This window comes from Dunckerocampus dactyliophorus, chromosome 16 (genome assembly GCF_027744805.1).
Source record: "Dunckerocampus dactyliophorus isolate RoL2022-P2 chromosome 16, RoL_Ddac_1.1, whole genome shotgun sequence".
In the NCBI taxonomy this organism is placed as follows: Eukaryota; Metazoa; Chordata; class Actinopteri; order Syngnathiformes; family Syngnathidae; genus Dunckerocampus; species Dunckerocampus dactyliophorus.
Window position 1 is genome coordinate 16,292,527 of NC_072834.1, and position 16,435 is coordinate 16,308,961.

At 44.5% G+C, this 16,435-nt stretch overlaps 1 protein-coding gene across 7 annotated transcripts in view; it reads left to right on the top strand.

Moving 5' to 3' along the window:
* rcc1l (RCC1 like) overlaps positions 1-16,435 on the top strand; it is a 48,603-nt gene that overhangs the window by 4,688 nt on the left and 27,480 nt on the right. For 3 of the 7 annotated variants that reach the window (XM_054754726.1, XM_054754727.1, XM_054754722.1), the window contains exons 1-11: positions 111-211; positions 2,295-2,586; positions 2,670-2,799; positions 6,136-6,264; positions 7,161-7,227; positions 7,654-7,708; positions 7,782-7,866; positions 7,925-8,106; positions 13,501-13,588; positions 13,675-13,848; positions 13,916-14,001. In XM_054754726.1, coding sequence (XP_054610701.1) covers positions 2,299-2,586; positions 2,670-2,799; positions 6,136-6,264; positions 7,161-7,227; positions 7,654-7,708; positions 7,782-7,866; positions 7,925-8,106; positions 13,501-13,588; positions 13,675-13,848; positions 13,916-14,001 — 1,284 coding nt within the window. In that variant the 5' untranslated portion in view covers positions 111-211; positions 2,295-2,298. Of the gene's footprint in view, positions 1-110; positions 212-1,267; positions 1,468-2,294; positions 2,587-2,669; positions 2,800-6,135; positions 6,265-7,160; positions 7,228-7,653; positions 7,709-7,781; positions 7,867-7,924; positions 8,107-13,500; positions 13,589-13,674; positions 13,849-13,915; positions 14,002-16,435 lie in introns of those variants that run through there. The other 4 variants (XM_054754723.1, XM_054754725.1, XM_054754724.1 and 1 more) reach the window with 4 other exon arrangements.

Consider the following 16,435-nt stretch of genomic DNA (forward strand, 5'->3'; position numbering starts at 1 on the left):
AATGTGTAGTTACATTTTGGTGCCTTAGAGGGCGCGGTGCAAAGTGTGGGACATGGTCGTTCACTTATGGTAATGAAGAAGACAAAGCGGAAGTAAATGTGTTCTATTTCCTGGGTGAAGATGCCGGCATGTAAATAAACATGCGTGGATGACTTTGAAAGCCTTTACCGCTTAAGACGGCTCATCACTGCTTAAAGTACAAGTAACAAAGGTAAGTTTATCGTGTTGAATGTGGTCGTAAAAGAAGACAACATCGTGTAAACCATCGTGGGTTGAATTAAGCTAAGCAGGTGCTGGGCAGAAAGGAATAGAGGCAAGGCAATTTTACATTCACGGTAGTTTAGAATGCGATATGGTAAGATGATTTATTAATAATTTAGTATGGAACGCTGTTAACAACCTATACTAGTGTGTCTCAGTGAACCACAGAATAAAACTGCTTCTTTTAAAATTAAATTCTACACATAATATTGTCATAAGGCCTGCAAGGGGGAGCAATGACATGCAAGAATTTACATTTTGCACTGCTGGATCTTAAGGAGGTTCTAAGTAGAGCTTTAAAATGCAAAACGAAGAAATGGGAGTGTAGAGTAAGCAATTTATTGCAAACAAGCACTAAAGTGAAATAGGCTGCTCATCAGCTGATCAAAAGTTTAAGATCCTAGCTAAAAAAAAAAAAAAACAGAGCCCCCCCTCACATGGAAATAAAATGTTCACAAAAGGACTCAGTAATGAGTAGCTGTGTCATTCTTGTTCATCATCTGAAAATTGGTTTGTGCATGCTTGATGCCAGTGTTTCCAGGATGCTGGTGAAGATGGCTTCATAGAGGGCACCCACTGTCTGGGACTGATGTCCGTTTTTGTAAACTTCCCTTGCCATCTATCCCTAAATGTTGTCAATTGGATTTAGATCAGGGGAGCACGCAGGATGGCCCAGAAGAGTGAGGTTATTCCTCTGGTAGAAGTCCTTTGTCAAGCGGGCATTGTGAAGTGCAGTGTTGTCTTGTTGAAAACGCCAGTCATGACCACACAGACAAGGGCCTTCAGTCATGAGGGATGCCCCCTGCAACATCTCCACATAGCCAACTACCGTTTGACGCCCCTGCACAACCTGAAGCTCCATTGTTTCATTGAAGGAAAAAGCACCCCAGTTGATGGGGTGGGATGATGGCGCCCCCTCCACTGTGCCGTGTGGAAAAGATCTCAGGTGGATCCTTGTCATGCCAGTAATGTTGGAAGCCATCAGGAACATCAAGGTTCCATTTTTTCTTATCAGAGAATAAAACTTTCTTCCACCTTTCAAATGTCCCATGTTTGGTGCTCTTATGCAAATTCCAAATGGCCATTTTTGTCCCCATAAGTATAGTCTATATTCTTGCTTTGCAGCTGGTGTGTGTTAGAAGAAAAACAGACGGCGTTCAAGGCGCTTTCGACATTCATTACCGCGCGTCTGTTGCCAACTCCTTAGTAAGTAAGGTACTGTAGCTATTGGCTGTCCTAGAGGTCACCAGATGATGTTATCAGCTAATTTGCATGCTATTTGCATATGATGTTGTAACAAATGCTGTTGGGGGGGAAAAGGAGAGACAAAAAAGTGAGTAAAACACCTTAATTATGTTTAGAACTACAAATAAACTTGATTCTTGGTTTGTTAATTTAAAATTGGCCATCACATCATAAAAATAATTTTAATATTTTATCTTGGCGAGCGCCTCCCAAAGTCTAGACAGCATAATAATTACATCCGGACTCGCCTCCAGCCTCCACCCTCGATCTTGTAGTCAGGACTACTTGTTTCATTTATCACACAACGTTCTCCCATCGCACGTCCTGACATACTGACAGCTAAGTGACGGAGTATGAATGAGGCTTGAGTGTAATGAGTAGTAATTTAATGAAGATTAAGAGACATTTACGTTTTACGCCCCGCTCTGTAAAACACGACGAGATCCACACCGGCAGCATCGCGCCTGGCGCATGCGTGATTCATGGTTGGTACAGCTCCACTATGCTTTTGGTGTGCCGCCGGAGCTGACTGCACATTGACACTGACTGCTTTGGCGCGGGGCGGACCTCTCAGCAGCTACGGCAGCTGTTATGTTTAATTTTCTGTCGTTAAATGTAAAGTTGAATGGTAAAAATACTAAATACTTGAATGCAGTATTCTTATTTTGTTGTCTATTGAACACACAATTATAAAATAATAAGGTGTTAGCAAATGTAGACACTCTCTCTAAAGTATGCTTGCCAAAGATTTCACTAAGAATAAATAGGAATAATGATCTATTTTTCAGCAGGATGGCCTCTACACGCGTGGGACTGTGCGCTAGACGCAGCATCATCTCAGGATTTGATGCCTGCGGCTACGCAACGTTCAGCAAAGCCTCCAACCAGCAGGAGCAAAGCACCAACGCTCCAGTGTTTCAGTATGTGGGTCAGCACAGGAAACCCAGCCACAAAGTGTTCGTGTGGGGCTTCAGCTTCACCGGAGCGCTCGGTATTCCCAGCTTTGTCGTGCCGGACAGCGGCCGCAAAAAGCCTCGCAAATACCAGCTGACGCCTTATAGATTGGAGACCGCAGAGCAGGTATTTAAGCAGGCGTCATCTCAGGAGTGGCTTTTGATGATTTTTTTTTTTACTGCATGCTAGATGTGTGTCTTCTGGTTTAGATCTCCTCAGCAGCTTGTGGTTACGGCTTCACCCTCATCGCCTCCTCTACCAAAGACGTCACCAAGCTGTGGGGCATGGGCCTGAACAAGGACTCGCAGTTGGGATTTCAGCGCACGCAGCACAGCCGACGTAAGACCAAGCTGGTTATTTTGCTCCGGCATAAATATGGCTTCCTTGCAAAATGAAATATATTTGCCATCGTTAAAGTGAATACTATATCAATTCATTTCATTGCACAGTATATTGTCCAGACCCGACCGTGATAAATTCATTTCTGAGAAGTAGGATTCCTTTTTTTATAAATTTAATGTTTTTGTAGTTAGAGCATAGAAAACCTGTTTACAACCTTCTAAGTACGGTTTTTAACATTATGTGAACTCTCAAGTCATGAAATAACACCCAAATAGTCACCTTTACATTGGTATTACCCAACATAGTAGACATCATCAGAGAAAATAAGACTTTTAAGACATAAATAAGACTTGTGGTCGTGTGTGTTGCAATAAATGTGTTCCGGACGTGTGGACAGGAAATTACGTCAGGGGTTCAGAGTTGAGTTTTAGCTGGATTACGGCCACAACAGTAGCCCGTGTTGTTATTATTATTATTATTATTATTATTATTGTGCCTGTGTCTGGTGCTTGTCTCACTGAACAATTACTGACACCTAGTGACCGATGTAGAATACTACATTCACAGTTTTAATGCTGCTTCTTAATTCCTTGTATTTGTGTTTTTGTTTATTTAGCCATTTTATGCTTGACAATGCTTAATTTAGGCAAACAATATGTAACAATTGCTTAAATATGCATATTTTGGACCAATAATAGGCCGTGCATAATCATGATTTAACCAGCATGATTTATTAACGAATATATTTTTGAAAAACCATGATAGAGTGAAGCTGCGAAATTTGAACCACCATGTGGCAAGGGACGACTGTATTACTGTTTTATTATAGTATTTCTTGTAATAATTGTTTTTAAAATAAACAATGTAATGATATTCCTACAATTTATGACGATTTTATGGAAAAGAAAAGACCATAATGAACTGAACAGTAGCAAAGCCTGAGGCTCAGAGCTAACCCTCTTTACACTTAAATGCACCAGCCAACTGTCACAGAATAAAGTAACTGATGAACTAATTCTTGTTGAGAAGTAGGAGCACTCTAACATGTTAATAGCAGCTTGTTCATCATTGCATGCTAACTTCCCCTGTTTAGGGAACATCACTCCATGGAAACATTTAAAAGTAAAAACTACTACTTCTAGTAGTTGCATGCATTTTATAATTATTAATACATTTTACAATTATTAAAATGTATTACCGATTTTACAATTTATTTTAATTACTATATTTATATTAGGGCTGAAAATATTCAATTGCGATTAATCACAATTTTTTCCATAGTTAACTCATAATTAATCACAGTTAATCACAGCTAGAAAGACGTTTTATCTATAGTAAGTAGGGATATCTCTCGAAATCTCTGTGTGGATTTGATACTCATCTAGATGCACGGGTTAAGATACGATTCAAAAATGATATTCAATGGTTTCGTTTGTTTGATGTAGAGATTAATTAATAATAGTAAAGATGCCAATCTATAAAAGTGGCATTCTTACAATATTTTAAAATGTGTAAAAGAGCGCATCATATCCCCAAGCATGCTTTAAGGCAGGGGTCTCCAACCACCGGGCCGCAAGAAACATTCACACGCAATGATTAAAAAAATTAAAAATAAAATAATTTGTAAATAACTAAATACAATTTTATGTAAAGGGATATCAATTTTGTAAATATGGGCCATTCTTTTATTTAAAAAAATAATATAAAGTTTAGAAATCCCACAGTTTTACATGTTTAATGCGAGTGGCGACTTCTACTTTGTTTAACGGTCCTTGAACGCACCATCTAACTTTGTCCCATGCTGCACAGATCGTCTACTATCTAGACTGCTATGCTTTTATGCATAAAGATAAGATTTGATAATGTTATTGAGTGCTAATGTGCATACTTGTGCGGCGCACCTCTCTGGAAAACAAACTCCAGACTCGTACTGGTGGATGGTGGCTCTGTATTCATTTCGTGCTTTTAATTTGATGTTGTTCCTGTCATAGTTTAACGTAATAAGAAAAAATTTGATCTCTACAATGTACGTATGATTTTCAGATGTTTTGAAAATCTTTCCCGGTGACTACATAGCTAGTGCGTGCGAGTGGCCTAGTGTTTAGCATCTTGGCCACACAGTCAGGAGATCCGTAAGATCTGGGTTTGATTCTCCGCTTGGGCATCTCTGTGTGGAGTTTGCATTGTTTGTGTGTGGGTTTTCTCCGGGTTCTCCGGTTTCCTCCCACATTCCAAAAACACGCATGTTAGGTTAATGGGAGACTCTAAATTGTCCACAGCTGTAAATGGATGTTTGTCTATACTGTAGTGCCCTGCGATTGGCTGGCGACCAGTCCAGGGTGTACCCTGTCTCTTGCCCAAAGTCAGCTAGGATAGACTCCAGCATACCCCCCCACCCAAGTGAGGACAAGCGGCATAGAAAATGGATGTATAGCTAGCATGCTGCCATTTAGGTCCATTGTCGTCTTCAGTCATGGTCACATTGACACAAGCCCCCCAATAACTGTCCTCGTCTATGTCTGCCGGTAACTAGCCGGCCGCTCATAACCCAAATTTTAGCTTGCAATTCAAAGCAAAAGGTCAGCCGAGAGACAGCTAGCATCTAAAAACACATGTTAGTTGGGGCACTCATATGCCAAGGTACCACTGTATAAATGACAATATAAAAATACCAGCAGTGCTCCAGTACCTTCTGACTTCTCTCTGGTAGTCGACGTACTCCGTGACATCTCAGCTCACAGCGACAGTAGATACAAATGACTTTGGTCTTGTTGTGAGAGCCATCTGCCAGGGCTTTGAAGCTAAACTTACCATTCTAAATACCCTTTTCTATGTCCATTTCTGCTCAATATTTGTTCCCGCTTGTGGCTCCACATCCACTGCTGCGTTTCCTCAAACTACCGTGTGGTCCGTGTGTCAAACAGGACGTGCGCACGTGAATCGCGCATAAAAAAAAAATTGTGCCATTAAAGAGCGTTAACTTTGAAAGCGCTAATTTAAAAATGAATAATACGAACATCCATTATTATTTATGTAATGTTTTGTAAATAATAATAATAATATACTGTAAATGACTGTTGATTCTTCTTTCACTTTTTCAGTTCAAACAGTGCTGCACCAAACTGTGGTCCTGTCCTGTTTACATTTCGTTGCATTTTGTATGGATGCCCCTTTCGGCAGCAAACTAGTTGAGCCTGAAATAGTTGCACCCGCTGGTGGTACATTTATATTATACAAAAGCACAGCGAAATAGTAACGATAGAACAAATCCCGTATGACTTCCATATGTCATCCCATGTCTTCCTGAACATGTCTGACATCCCGCCTTTGTAGACGAGAGCTACGACTACGTGCTGGAGCCATCGCCCGTGGCGCTACCCCTCGCCGAGCCCCTGCGGACTCGAGTGGTTCAGGTGTCATGTGGTCGCGCTCACTCTCTGGTGCTTACCGATCAGGAAGGAGGTGAGTGACTCACTGTTTGGTTAGTGCACGGGTGTGTTTGTGTGTCGTTAGCGGCCACCTGGCTCTCTGTGAGTGTTTGTGCGTCCTTGGTGTGACCTTCATGTGGCGTGTGGTAGGCCCATTAGAGTCGTCACGAGCGTACATGCTGTCTATTAGCATGTAGATGCGCTTTTCAATATCAGTGAAGGGCAATGGTTTTTAATTTACAGTGGCACCTTGGTTAACATCCGTTTTGGTTTGTGTGTTTTTTGGTTAACATTCAGAATTTTTGAGAAAATGGTTTGTGTTTGCTTGGTTGGTTAGCGTGCAATATGGTACGCATAACAAATTGTGGTATTTGTGCTTGGTTAGGTTACGCAGCCGTCTTGGATCAGGTGCCCAAGACGAAATCTCGCTATACTTAGTTCACTCTTTACTACGGCAGCCTCTAAGGCAATGAAGCGGCCAAACAATGGAAAGGTGCAGAGAGGTGTGGCTTGCCATGTTGCGCTTGCCTTAATTATGATTAAAAAAATGTAACCTAATTAATGGAATAAATTATTTGCTGATGTTAACGCATTATTTTTGACACCCCTATTATATATATATATATATATATATATATATATATATATATAGGATATATTATTTTGCATGTTGTATATACATTTTGGTAGGTATTTTGTGAAAAAGTAATTTATTAAGATTTGGAATTTGTTCATTTGTGTGTGTGTCCACGCACCAGGTGCTGTGGTTGCCCCCCTGCGTCATAACAGAAAGACGTGGCTTGCCTTGCCGTATGCAATAATTAGGCTGAAAAATGCAACGTAATTAAGTTACCGCCATTAACGTGCTATTTTTGACAGCCCTATTTTTTTGTCATAACCATCTGTTATTATGTCTCTGTCCTCTCCCAGTGTTCAGCATGGGCAACAATTCCTATGGACAATGTGGACGGCGTATAGTGGAGGACGAAGCCTACAGGTGTGTGGACATTCATTTAGTATTTTACACTCACGTGGCACATTAGACACATCTACCTGCAATATTTCATGACCTATACACACAATTCAACAGCTACACTCACACACAATACAACCATGCACTGAAAATGGAAAATAATAGAAAATGTTCTATATGCTGGGAAACATTGTGGTCGCCTACATCCGTACATGCATGTTTTTGGAATGTGGGGGGGAAACCGGAGTACCCGGAGAAAACCCACCCACGCATGCAAGGGGAGAACCCAACGGAGATTCGAACCCAGGTCTTCCCGATCTCCTGACTATGTGGCCGCTAGGCCACCGTGCGGCTGTAGCACACAACACAAATGCAAAATATCATAACATCAAAAAGAGTTTAAAAACGTGACTTGAGTTGTAAAAGTGATGGCTTGTGTTGTCCCAACAGTGGCAGTCACATGCTTCACAAGATGGAGGGCGTGGGCAACAGCAAGGTGGTCCAAGTGAGTGTCGGCCAATAAGAAGACACAATGGCTGAGGTGGCTCTTACAGGTGTCTTACCTCCTCGTCCTCTAGGTGGCGTGTGGACAGGACCACAGCCTCTTCCTTACAGAGGGGGGCCAGGTGTACGCTTGTGGGTGGGGAGCAGATGGACAGACAGGTCGGACACGAAACATTATGTTTTTGTTTTGCATTTGTTTCATGTGCAGATATTGCAGGTGTGGGACACCACAACGTGTGCTCCACGCCCACCCAGGTGGCGGGGGACCTGGCGGGGGTGGCGGTGCAGCAGGTCAGCACCTACGGAGACTGCAGTCTGGCCGTGTCCAAGGATGGACAGCTGTACGGGTGGGGCAACTCGGAATACCGCCAGCTGGCCTCCATCAGCGAGGCCACGCAGGTGAGGAGGAACAGGCCGTCCAACAGGGGGCAGTGTTACAACAGTTCTTCCTATACATACCTGCACTTCATCATTGGACATGAATAGTTCTTTATTACTGGTCATGGGTACTTATTTAGTCATTCATGTTGCAATCCATGATTTATTTATTACCAGTGAGCACCAGCTCTTTTTATGGAGGAGCTTTACATTTGTGGAAATACAATTTTCATAGTAAAAGGTCCTAATTATGATAATAATGGATTCATTCATTAAAGCGTACTATACAAGCACATCTCAATAAATTAGAACATCGTGCAAAAATGATGACATTTAAGGAGTTCAAGTGACACAAAGATACCAATTATAGGCTCGGGAAGTTTTTGCAGTGAAGCAGAAGTTTCAAATATTTAACTTTTTGACACATTTTCACATTTTATGAGCTACTGAACTGGAGGAGGGGCACGATGGCGAGCGTCTGGTGGCCGGGCCTACGCCCATGGGGCTCGGCCGGGCACAGCCCGAAGAGACAACATGGGTCCCCCCTCCAATGAGCTCACCACTCATGGGAGGGGCCAAAGGGGTTGGGTGCAGAGTGAGCTGGGTGACAGCCGAAGGCGGGGACCTTGGCGGTCCAATCCTCAACTACAGAAACTAGCTCTAGGGAATGTCACCTCTCTGGTAGGGAAAGAGCCTGAGCTGGTGCATGAGGTTGAGAAGTTCCGGCTAGATATAGTCGGACTCACCTCAACGCACAGCAAGGGCTCTGGAACCAGTCCTCTTGAGAGGGGTTGGACCTTGTTACACTCTGGCGTTGCTAGCAGTGAGAGGCGACGGGCAGGGGTGGCAATTCTTGTTGCGCCCCGGCTTGTGGCCGGCATGTTGGAGTTTAACCCGGTGAACGAGAGGGTAGTTTCCCTCCGCCTTCGAGTGGGGGGACGGGTCCTGACTGTTGTTTGTGCTTATGCGCCAAACAGCAGTTCAGAATACCCACCCTTTTTGGAGTCTCTAGAGGAAGTATTGGAGAGTGCTCCCTCAGGCGATTCCCTTTTTCTGCTGGGGGACTTCAATGCTCACGTTGGCAGCGACAGTGAGACCTGGAGAGGCGTGATTGGGAGGAACGGCCCCCCTGATCTGAACCCGAGCGGTGCTTTGTTATTGGACTTCTGTGCTCGTCACAGATTGTCGATAACAAACACAATGTTCAAGCATAAGGGTGTCCACATGTGCACTTGGCACCAGGACACCCTAGGCCGCACTTCCATGATTGACTTTGTGGTCGTATCATCGGACTTGCGGCCATATGTTTTGGACACTCGGGTGAAGAGAGGGGCGGAGCTGTCAACTGATCACCACCTGGTGGTAAGTTGGCTCCGATGGTGGGGGAGGATGCCGGTCAGACCTGGCAGGCCCAAACGTATTGTGAGGGTCTGCTGGGAACGACTGTCCCCTGTCCCCTGTCCCCTGTCAGAAGGAGTTTCAACTCCCACCTCCGGGAGAGCTTCGACCATGTTCCGAGGGAGGTGGCGGACATTGAGTCTGAATGGGCCATGTTCCGTGCCTCTATTGTCGAGGCAGCTGATCGGAGCTGTGGCCGTAAGGTGGTTGGTGCCTGTCGTGGCGGTAATCCCAGAACCCATTGGTGGACACCAGTGGTGAAGGATGCCGTCAAGATGAAGAAGGAGTCCTATCGGGCCTTTTTTGGCTCATGGGACTCCGGAAGCAGCTGACAGGTATCGGCAGGCCAAGCGGTCTGCGGCTCTGGCAGTCGCTGAGGCAAAAACTCGGACATGGGAGGAGTTCGGAGAAGCCATGGAGAACGACTTCCGGACGGCTTCGAAGAGATTCTGGACCACCATTCGGCATCTCAGGAGGGGGAAGCAGTGCACAGTCAACACCGTGTATGGTGGGGATGGTGTGCTGCTGACCTCAACTCGGGATGTTGTGGATCGGTGGAAAGAATACTTCGAAGACCCCCTCAATCCCACCGACATGTCTTCCAATGAGGAAGCAGAGCCTGGGCACTCCACGGTGGGCTCTCCTATCTCTGGGGCTGAGGTTGCTGAGGTTGTCAAAGAGCTCTTCGGTGGCAGGGCCCCGGCGGTGGATGAGATCCGCCCAGAGTTCCTTAAGGCCATGGATGCTGTAGGCATGTCTTGGTTGACACGACTCTGCAGCATCGCGTGGACATCGGGGGCAGTACCTCTGGATTGGCATCCTGGGGTGGTGGTTCCCCTTTTTAAGAAGGGGGACCGGAGGGTGTGTTCCAACTATCGTGGAATCACACTCCTCAGCCTTCCTGGTAAGGTCTATTCAGAGGTTCTGCAGAGGAGGATCCGCCGGATAGTTGAATCTGCCCATCCAGTCTACATGTGTTTTGTGGACTTGGAGAAGGCATTCGACCGTGTTCCTCAAGGAATTTTGTGGGGAGTACTCCGGGAGTATGGGGTATCGGACCAGCTAATTCAAGCTGTTCGTTCCCTGTATGACCGGTGTCAGAGTTTGGTTCGCATTGCCGGCAGTAAGTCTGACCCGTTTCCAGTGAAGGTTGGACTCCGCCAGGGCTGCCCTTTGTCACCAATTCTGTTCATTATTTTTATGGACAGAATTTCTAGGCGCAGCCAGGGCGTTGAGGGGTTCCGGTTTGGTGGCTGCAGGATTGAGTCTCTGCTTTTTGCAGATGATGTGGTCCTGCTGGCTTCATCAAGCCGTGAACTTCAACTTTCACTGGATCGGTTCGCAGCCGAGTGCGAAGCGGCCGGGATGAGAATCAGCACCTCCAAGTCCGAGTCCATGGTTCTCGCCCGGAAAAGGGTGGAATGCCATCTCCAGGTCGGGGATGAGATCCTGCCCCAAGTGGAGGAGTTTAGGTACCTTGGGGTCTTATTCATGAGTGAGGGAAGGATGGAACGCGAGATCGATAAGCGAATTGGTGCGGCTGCATCACTGCAGACGCTACATCGGTCTGTTGTGGTGAAGAGAGAGCTAAGCCAAAAGGCAAAGTTCTCAATTTAGTGGTCGATCTACGTTCCTACCCTCACCTGTGGTCATGAGCTTTGGGTAATGACCGAAAGGACAAGATCGCGGGTACAAGCGGCCGAAATGAGTTTTCTCCATAGGGTGGCTGGGCTCTTCCTTAGAGATAGGGTGAGAAGCACTGTCATCCGGGAGAGACTCGGAGTAGAACCGCTGCTCCTCCGCATTGAGAGGAGCCAGATGAGGTGGCTTGGGCATCTGGTCAGGATGCCTCCCGGACGCCTCCCTGGGGAGGTGTTCAGGCCTCGGGGAAGACCCAGGACACGTTGGAGAGACTATGTTTCCCAACTGGCCTGGGAACGCCTCGGGATCCGCCGGGAGGAGCTGGACGAAGTGGCTGGGGAGAGGAAAATCTGGGCCTCCCTGCTTAGGCTGTTGCCCCCGCGACCCGATCTCGGATAAGCGGTAGAAGATGGATGGATGGATGGATGGATGAGCTACTGAATTTGGTGGGGTTTTTTAATCAGCTCTAAACAACAATCATCAAAATGATGAAGAAATTAAGAAATACTTTCACTCTTTGTAGTGCATCTATAAAAGTACAAATAAAAGTTTCACTTTAGAAATGAATGAATAAACTAACCTTTCAAAGAATTTCTAATGTATGGAGATGTACCTGTATATCATTTATTTACTTTTCACCAATAACTTGTGAAACCTAATTAAATTAATATATACCACCATTTCTGTATACAGTCATCCCTCGCCACTTCGAATTTTGCGGCTTCACTCGATCACGGTTTTCAAATTATGTTGTTTTGTGGTTGAATACGGCCTATTATTAGTATAAAAAATACATATTTAAGCAAATTTTACATGTTTTTTGTCCAAATTAAGCATTTTCAAGAATAAAAATGGCTAAATGAAGGAAAATACTAATATAAAGGCACTCAGAAGATGCAATCCAAGACATTGTGATAATATGTAGGTTCATAAATACACAGTACTTGATGGAAAATGCCCAATAGATGGTAATCACATGAGGAGGCGGGGATGTTGAGAGTAGCGTGGGAACTCAGCCATGGGAAGGATGTAAATTTTGGCACACATCATCAGTAGTGCACCTTTGAATCAGTGGGTGTTTTTCGGCCTTTCAACACTAGACACCCTTTTATTGCAGATTTAAATTATCTCACAACCGACACAATAATCCATCCATCCTTCCGTTTTCTATGCCACTTATCCTCATTCGGGTCGCAGGTATGCTGGAGCCTATCCAAGCTGCCTTCGGGCGAGAGGCGGGGTACACCCTACACTGTTCGCCAGCCAATCGCAGGGCACATACTGTATAGACAAACAATCATTCATACCTATGGACAATTTAGAGTCTCCAATTAACCTAACATGCATGTTTTTGGAATGTGGGAGGAAACCGGAGTACCCGGAGAAACAATAATCCCTAATAAAAATTTCTACTCTCACGCCATGTTACAACTCAACTCTGAACCCCCGACGTCACTTTCTGTCCGGAGAGGTGTTTTTTATATTTTATGTCTAGAGGGCTCTAATTATGTTAAAATGCGCATTTAGAAGGTTGTAAACTGGTTTTCTATGCTCTAACTACAAAAATATTCAGTTTATAAATAAAGAATCGTACTTCATGGAAGTTGACTTATCACAGTTTTGCGTCTGGAACCAAATAATAACTGTAATATGTACAGTATAGTAATAAATCTGATGTAGAATATTTTGTAAATATTATAATAAATTATAATCCGTTTTTTTAAACAATGTATTAAAGTGAAATAAATTAGCAAGCAGCTGCTGCACTGTAAGTAAGATTGCTAGGATTTTTGTTTACTAGTCACATTACATATTTCTCACTTTTTTTTTTTACAATACAATCTGTGCCCTCATAATAACCCAATAAAAACAAATCATATCCATCAGTGCACTAACATTTGCTGTGCACTAGGACAGAGGACAGGAGAAAGAAAAGAAATGACTCCAAAAACAGCACTATAATGTTAGATAATAAAAGATTATGTGACAAGCTACAAAAACTGCTACAGTGTCATCTACTGGATTTGGTGGGGCCTTGTACCATGCGCCTCTCTAATGCAGTGGTTCTCAATTATTTTCCGTCATGCCCTCACTGGGGGACAGCAATGTTTTTGCACCCCCCGGATTTGAAATACTATTGAGAAACTGATATCTACTGTATTTATTTATCTGTACTGTACAGACTGAAATCGATACTGAAACCAGCAAAATGCAACAAATTGGAGAGCAGCGAAGCATACAAGCATATTTAAGAGTTACATTGCATGCTGAGCACGACAAATTCATACGTGTTGTTCACCGCGGCCCCCACAGGGGGACCCGCCCCACTATTTGAGAAGCACTGCTCTAATACCGCCCCGTTCTGCTCCTTTTCAGGTCAACATTCCTCATCACATCCCACTGAGAGGCTGTGGGAAGGTGGTGCAGGCGGCATGCGGGGGCACTCAGGTGGCCGTCCTCAACGGTAAGGACACAAAAATACAATTGTAGCGACAGGCTACGTTTGAACGTTATTTACAGGACAAGCGTAGCAAACCTTGTCTTTTCCAGAGAGAGGCGAGGTGTTTGTTTGGGGCTACGGGATTCTGGGAAAAGGCCCCAAGCTGTCGGAATCCTCCACTCCTGAGATGATTCCGCCCACGCTGTTCGGACGCTCCGACTTCAACCCGTCGGTCACCGTCACCAAGATCCGATGCGGTCTCAGTCACTTTGCAGCCGTGACGGGTAAACACGTCTTTTAAAAAAAAAAAAGGGAAGACTGCTTTAATTGAATTTGTTTTGACGCTTGCAGATCGCGGCGAGCTCTTTGTGTGGGGGAAGAATGTCCGAGGTTGTTTAGGCATTGGCAAAAGAGACGACCAGTTCTTCCCGTGGCGGGTAAGGAGAAAAATAATAATAGTTTGCCATTTTATAAGGTCTGTGAAAGAAACGATGAACCATTTCATTGTGTTCATTAGTTATACATATATTTACCCAATATTTTTCCCCCAGTTTAGATCTGATGTGTTTTCCAAGTGTTCCTTTAATTAAATAAATAAAAAAAATAAATATATATACTGCTCAAAAAAATTGAGCAGTAAAAATGTAATTTTTTTTTAGCAGTATATATATACTGCTCAAAAAAATTAGAGGAACACTTCGAAAACACATCAGATCTAAACTGGGGGGAAAATGATCTTGAATATCTTTCCTGAGAATAAGTGGGTGATGTGTTAGTAACAAAATGATGCCACATCATTTGATAGAAATGAAAATGATCACCCTATAGAGGGGGGAATCAAAGACACCCCAAAAATGAAAGTGAAAAAATGATGCAGCAGACTGATCCATTTTGCTAAAATGTCATTGTAGCAACTCAGAATGATTCTCAGTAGTTTGTGTGGCCCCCACGTGCTTGTACGCATGCCTGACAACGTCGGGGCATGCTCCTAATGAGACTACGGATGGTGTACGTAGTGTCCTGGGGGATCTCCTCCCAGATCTGGACCAGGGTATCAATGAGCTCCTGGACAGTCTGAGGACCAACCTGGCGGCGCCAGATGGACCTAAACATAACGTCCCAGAGGTGTTCTATTGGGTTTAGGTCAGGTGAACGTGGGGGCCAGTCAATGGTATCAATTCCTTAATCCTCCAGGAACTACCTGCATACACTAGTCACATGAGGTCGGGCATTGTCGTGGACCAGGAGGAACCCAGGTCCCACTGCACCAGCGTAGGTTTTGACAATGGGTCCAAGGATTTCATCCCGATACCTAATAGCAGTCAGGGTGCCGTTATCTAACCTGTAGAGGTCTGTGCGTCCTTCCAGGGATATGCCTCCCCAGACCATCACTGACCCACCACCAAACCGGTCATGCTGAATGATGTTGCAGGCAGCATAACGTTCTCCACGGCATCTCCAGACCCTTTCACGTCTGTCGCATGTGCTCAGGTTGAACTTGCTCTCATCAGGGAAGAGCAAAGGGCACCAGTGGTGTAGTTGCCAATTCTGGTGGTCTATGGCAAATGCCAATCAAGCTCTACGGTGCTGGGCAGTGAGCACAGGGCCCACTACAGGACGTCGGGCCCTCAGGCCACCCTCATGGAGCCTGTTTCTGATTGTTTGGTCAGAAACATTCACACCAGTGGCCTGCTGGAGGTCATTTTGTAGGGCTCTGGCAGTGCTCATCCTGTTCCTCCTTGCACAAAGGAGCAGATACCGATCCTGCTGAGGGTTGAGGGACCTTCTACGGCCCTGTCCAGCTCTCCTGGAGTAACTACCTGTCTCCTGGAATCTCCTCCATGCATCCAGGTACCGCAGTGATGCCCTGGTCCAGATCTGGGAGGAGATCCCACAGGACACCATCCGTAGTCTCAATAGGAGCATGCCCCGACGTTGTCAGGCATGCGTACAAGCACGTGGGGGCCACACAAACTACTGAGAATCATTTTGAGTTGCTACAATGACATTTTAGCTAAATGGACCAGTGTGCTGCATCATTTTTTCACTTTCATTTTTGGGGTGTCTTTGATTTCCCCCCTCTATAGGGTGATCATTTTCATTTCTATCAAATGATGTGGCATCATTTTGTTACTAATACATCACCCACTTATTATCAGGAAAGATATTCAAGATCATTTTCCCCCCAGTTTAGATCTGATGTGTTTTCCAAGTGTTCCTTTAATTTTTTTGAGCAGTGTATATATATATATATATATATATACACAGTAGACGCCCCTACAACGTAAATAATCCGTTGTTATAGGGTTTTTATGTTATACAAAGCGTAAAATACATGTAAATAGCCTAATCCGTTCCAAGATCTTCCCAAACTCACCCCGCAAACGTTAGCATAAACATAGTAGAGTAACATTCCAATATAAAATAAGGTAATAAATAAGATTACTGTAAATGAATAAAACTGAAAAACAAAAACAATCTTACCGTTCACGAGATGTCTTGATCAGGAGCGCAAGTGGAGGCAGGAAGGAGGAGGAGGACTAGCCTGAGTCGAAACACGACTCAAAGAGTCTAAGAGTCAGCTGGTCTCACAGACAAACGCACACGCACTACACGATAATGCTGTGTGCAAAATTTTAATTTGTAACTTAACTTAATTGTTTAAGTTAGTTTAAGGGCGACTACGAAGAGGAAGGAGGTTGAAGGGAGAAGCCTGTCTCTCACACAAACTCACGTACGTGCTGCTGAGATGAGAGCATAGGCGGTGCCCCGATAATCAGCCAATGAGAACGTGGCGTCACCAAGTGTTAGTCTGAACTTGCACCAACTTGAGGATTGAAAAAAAAACAAAAAAAACTTGCACCGACTTGA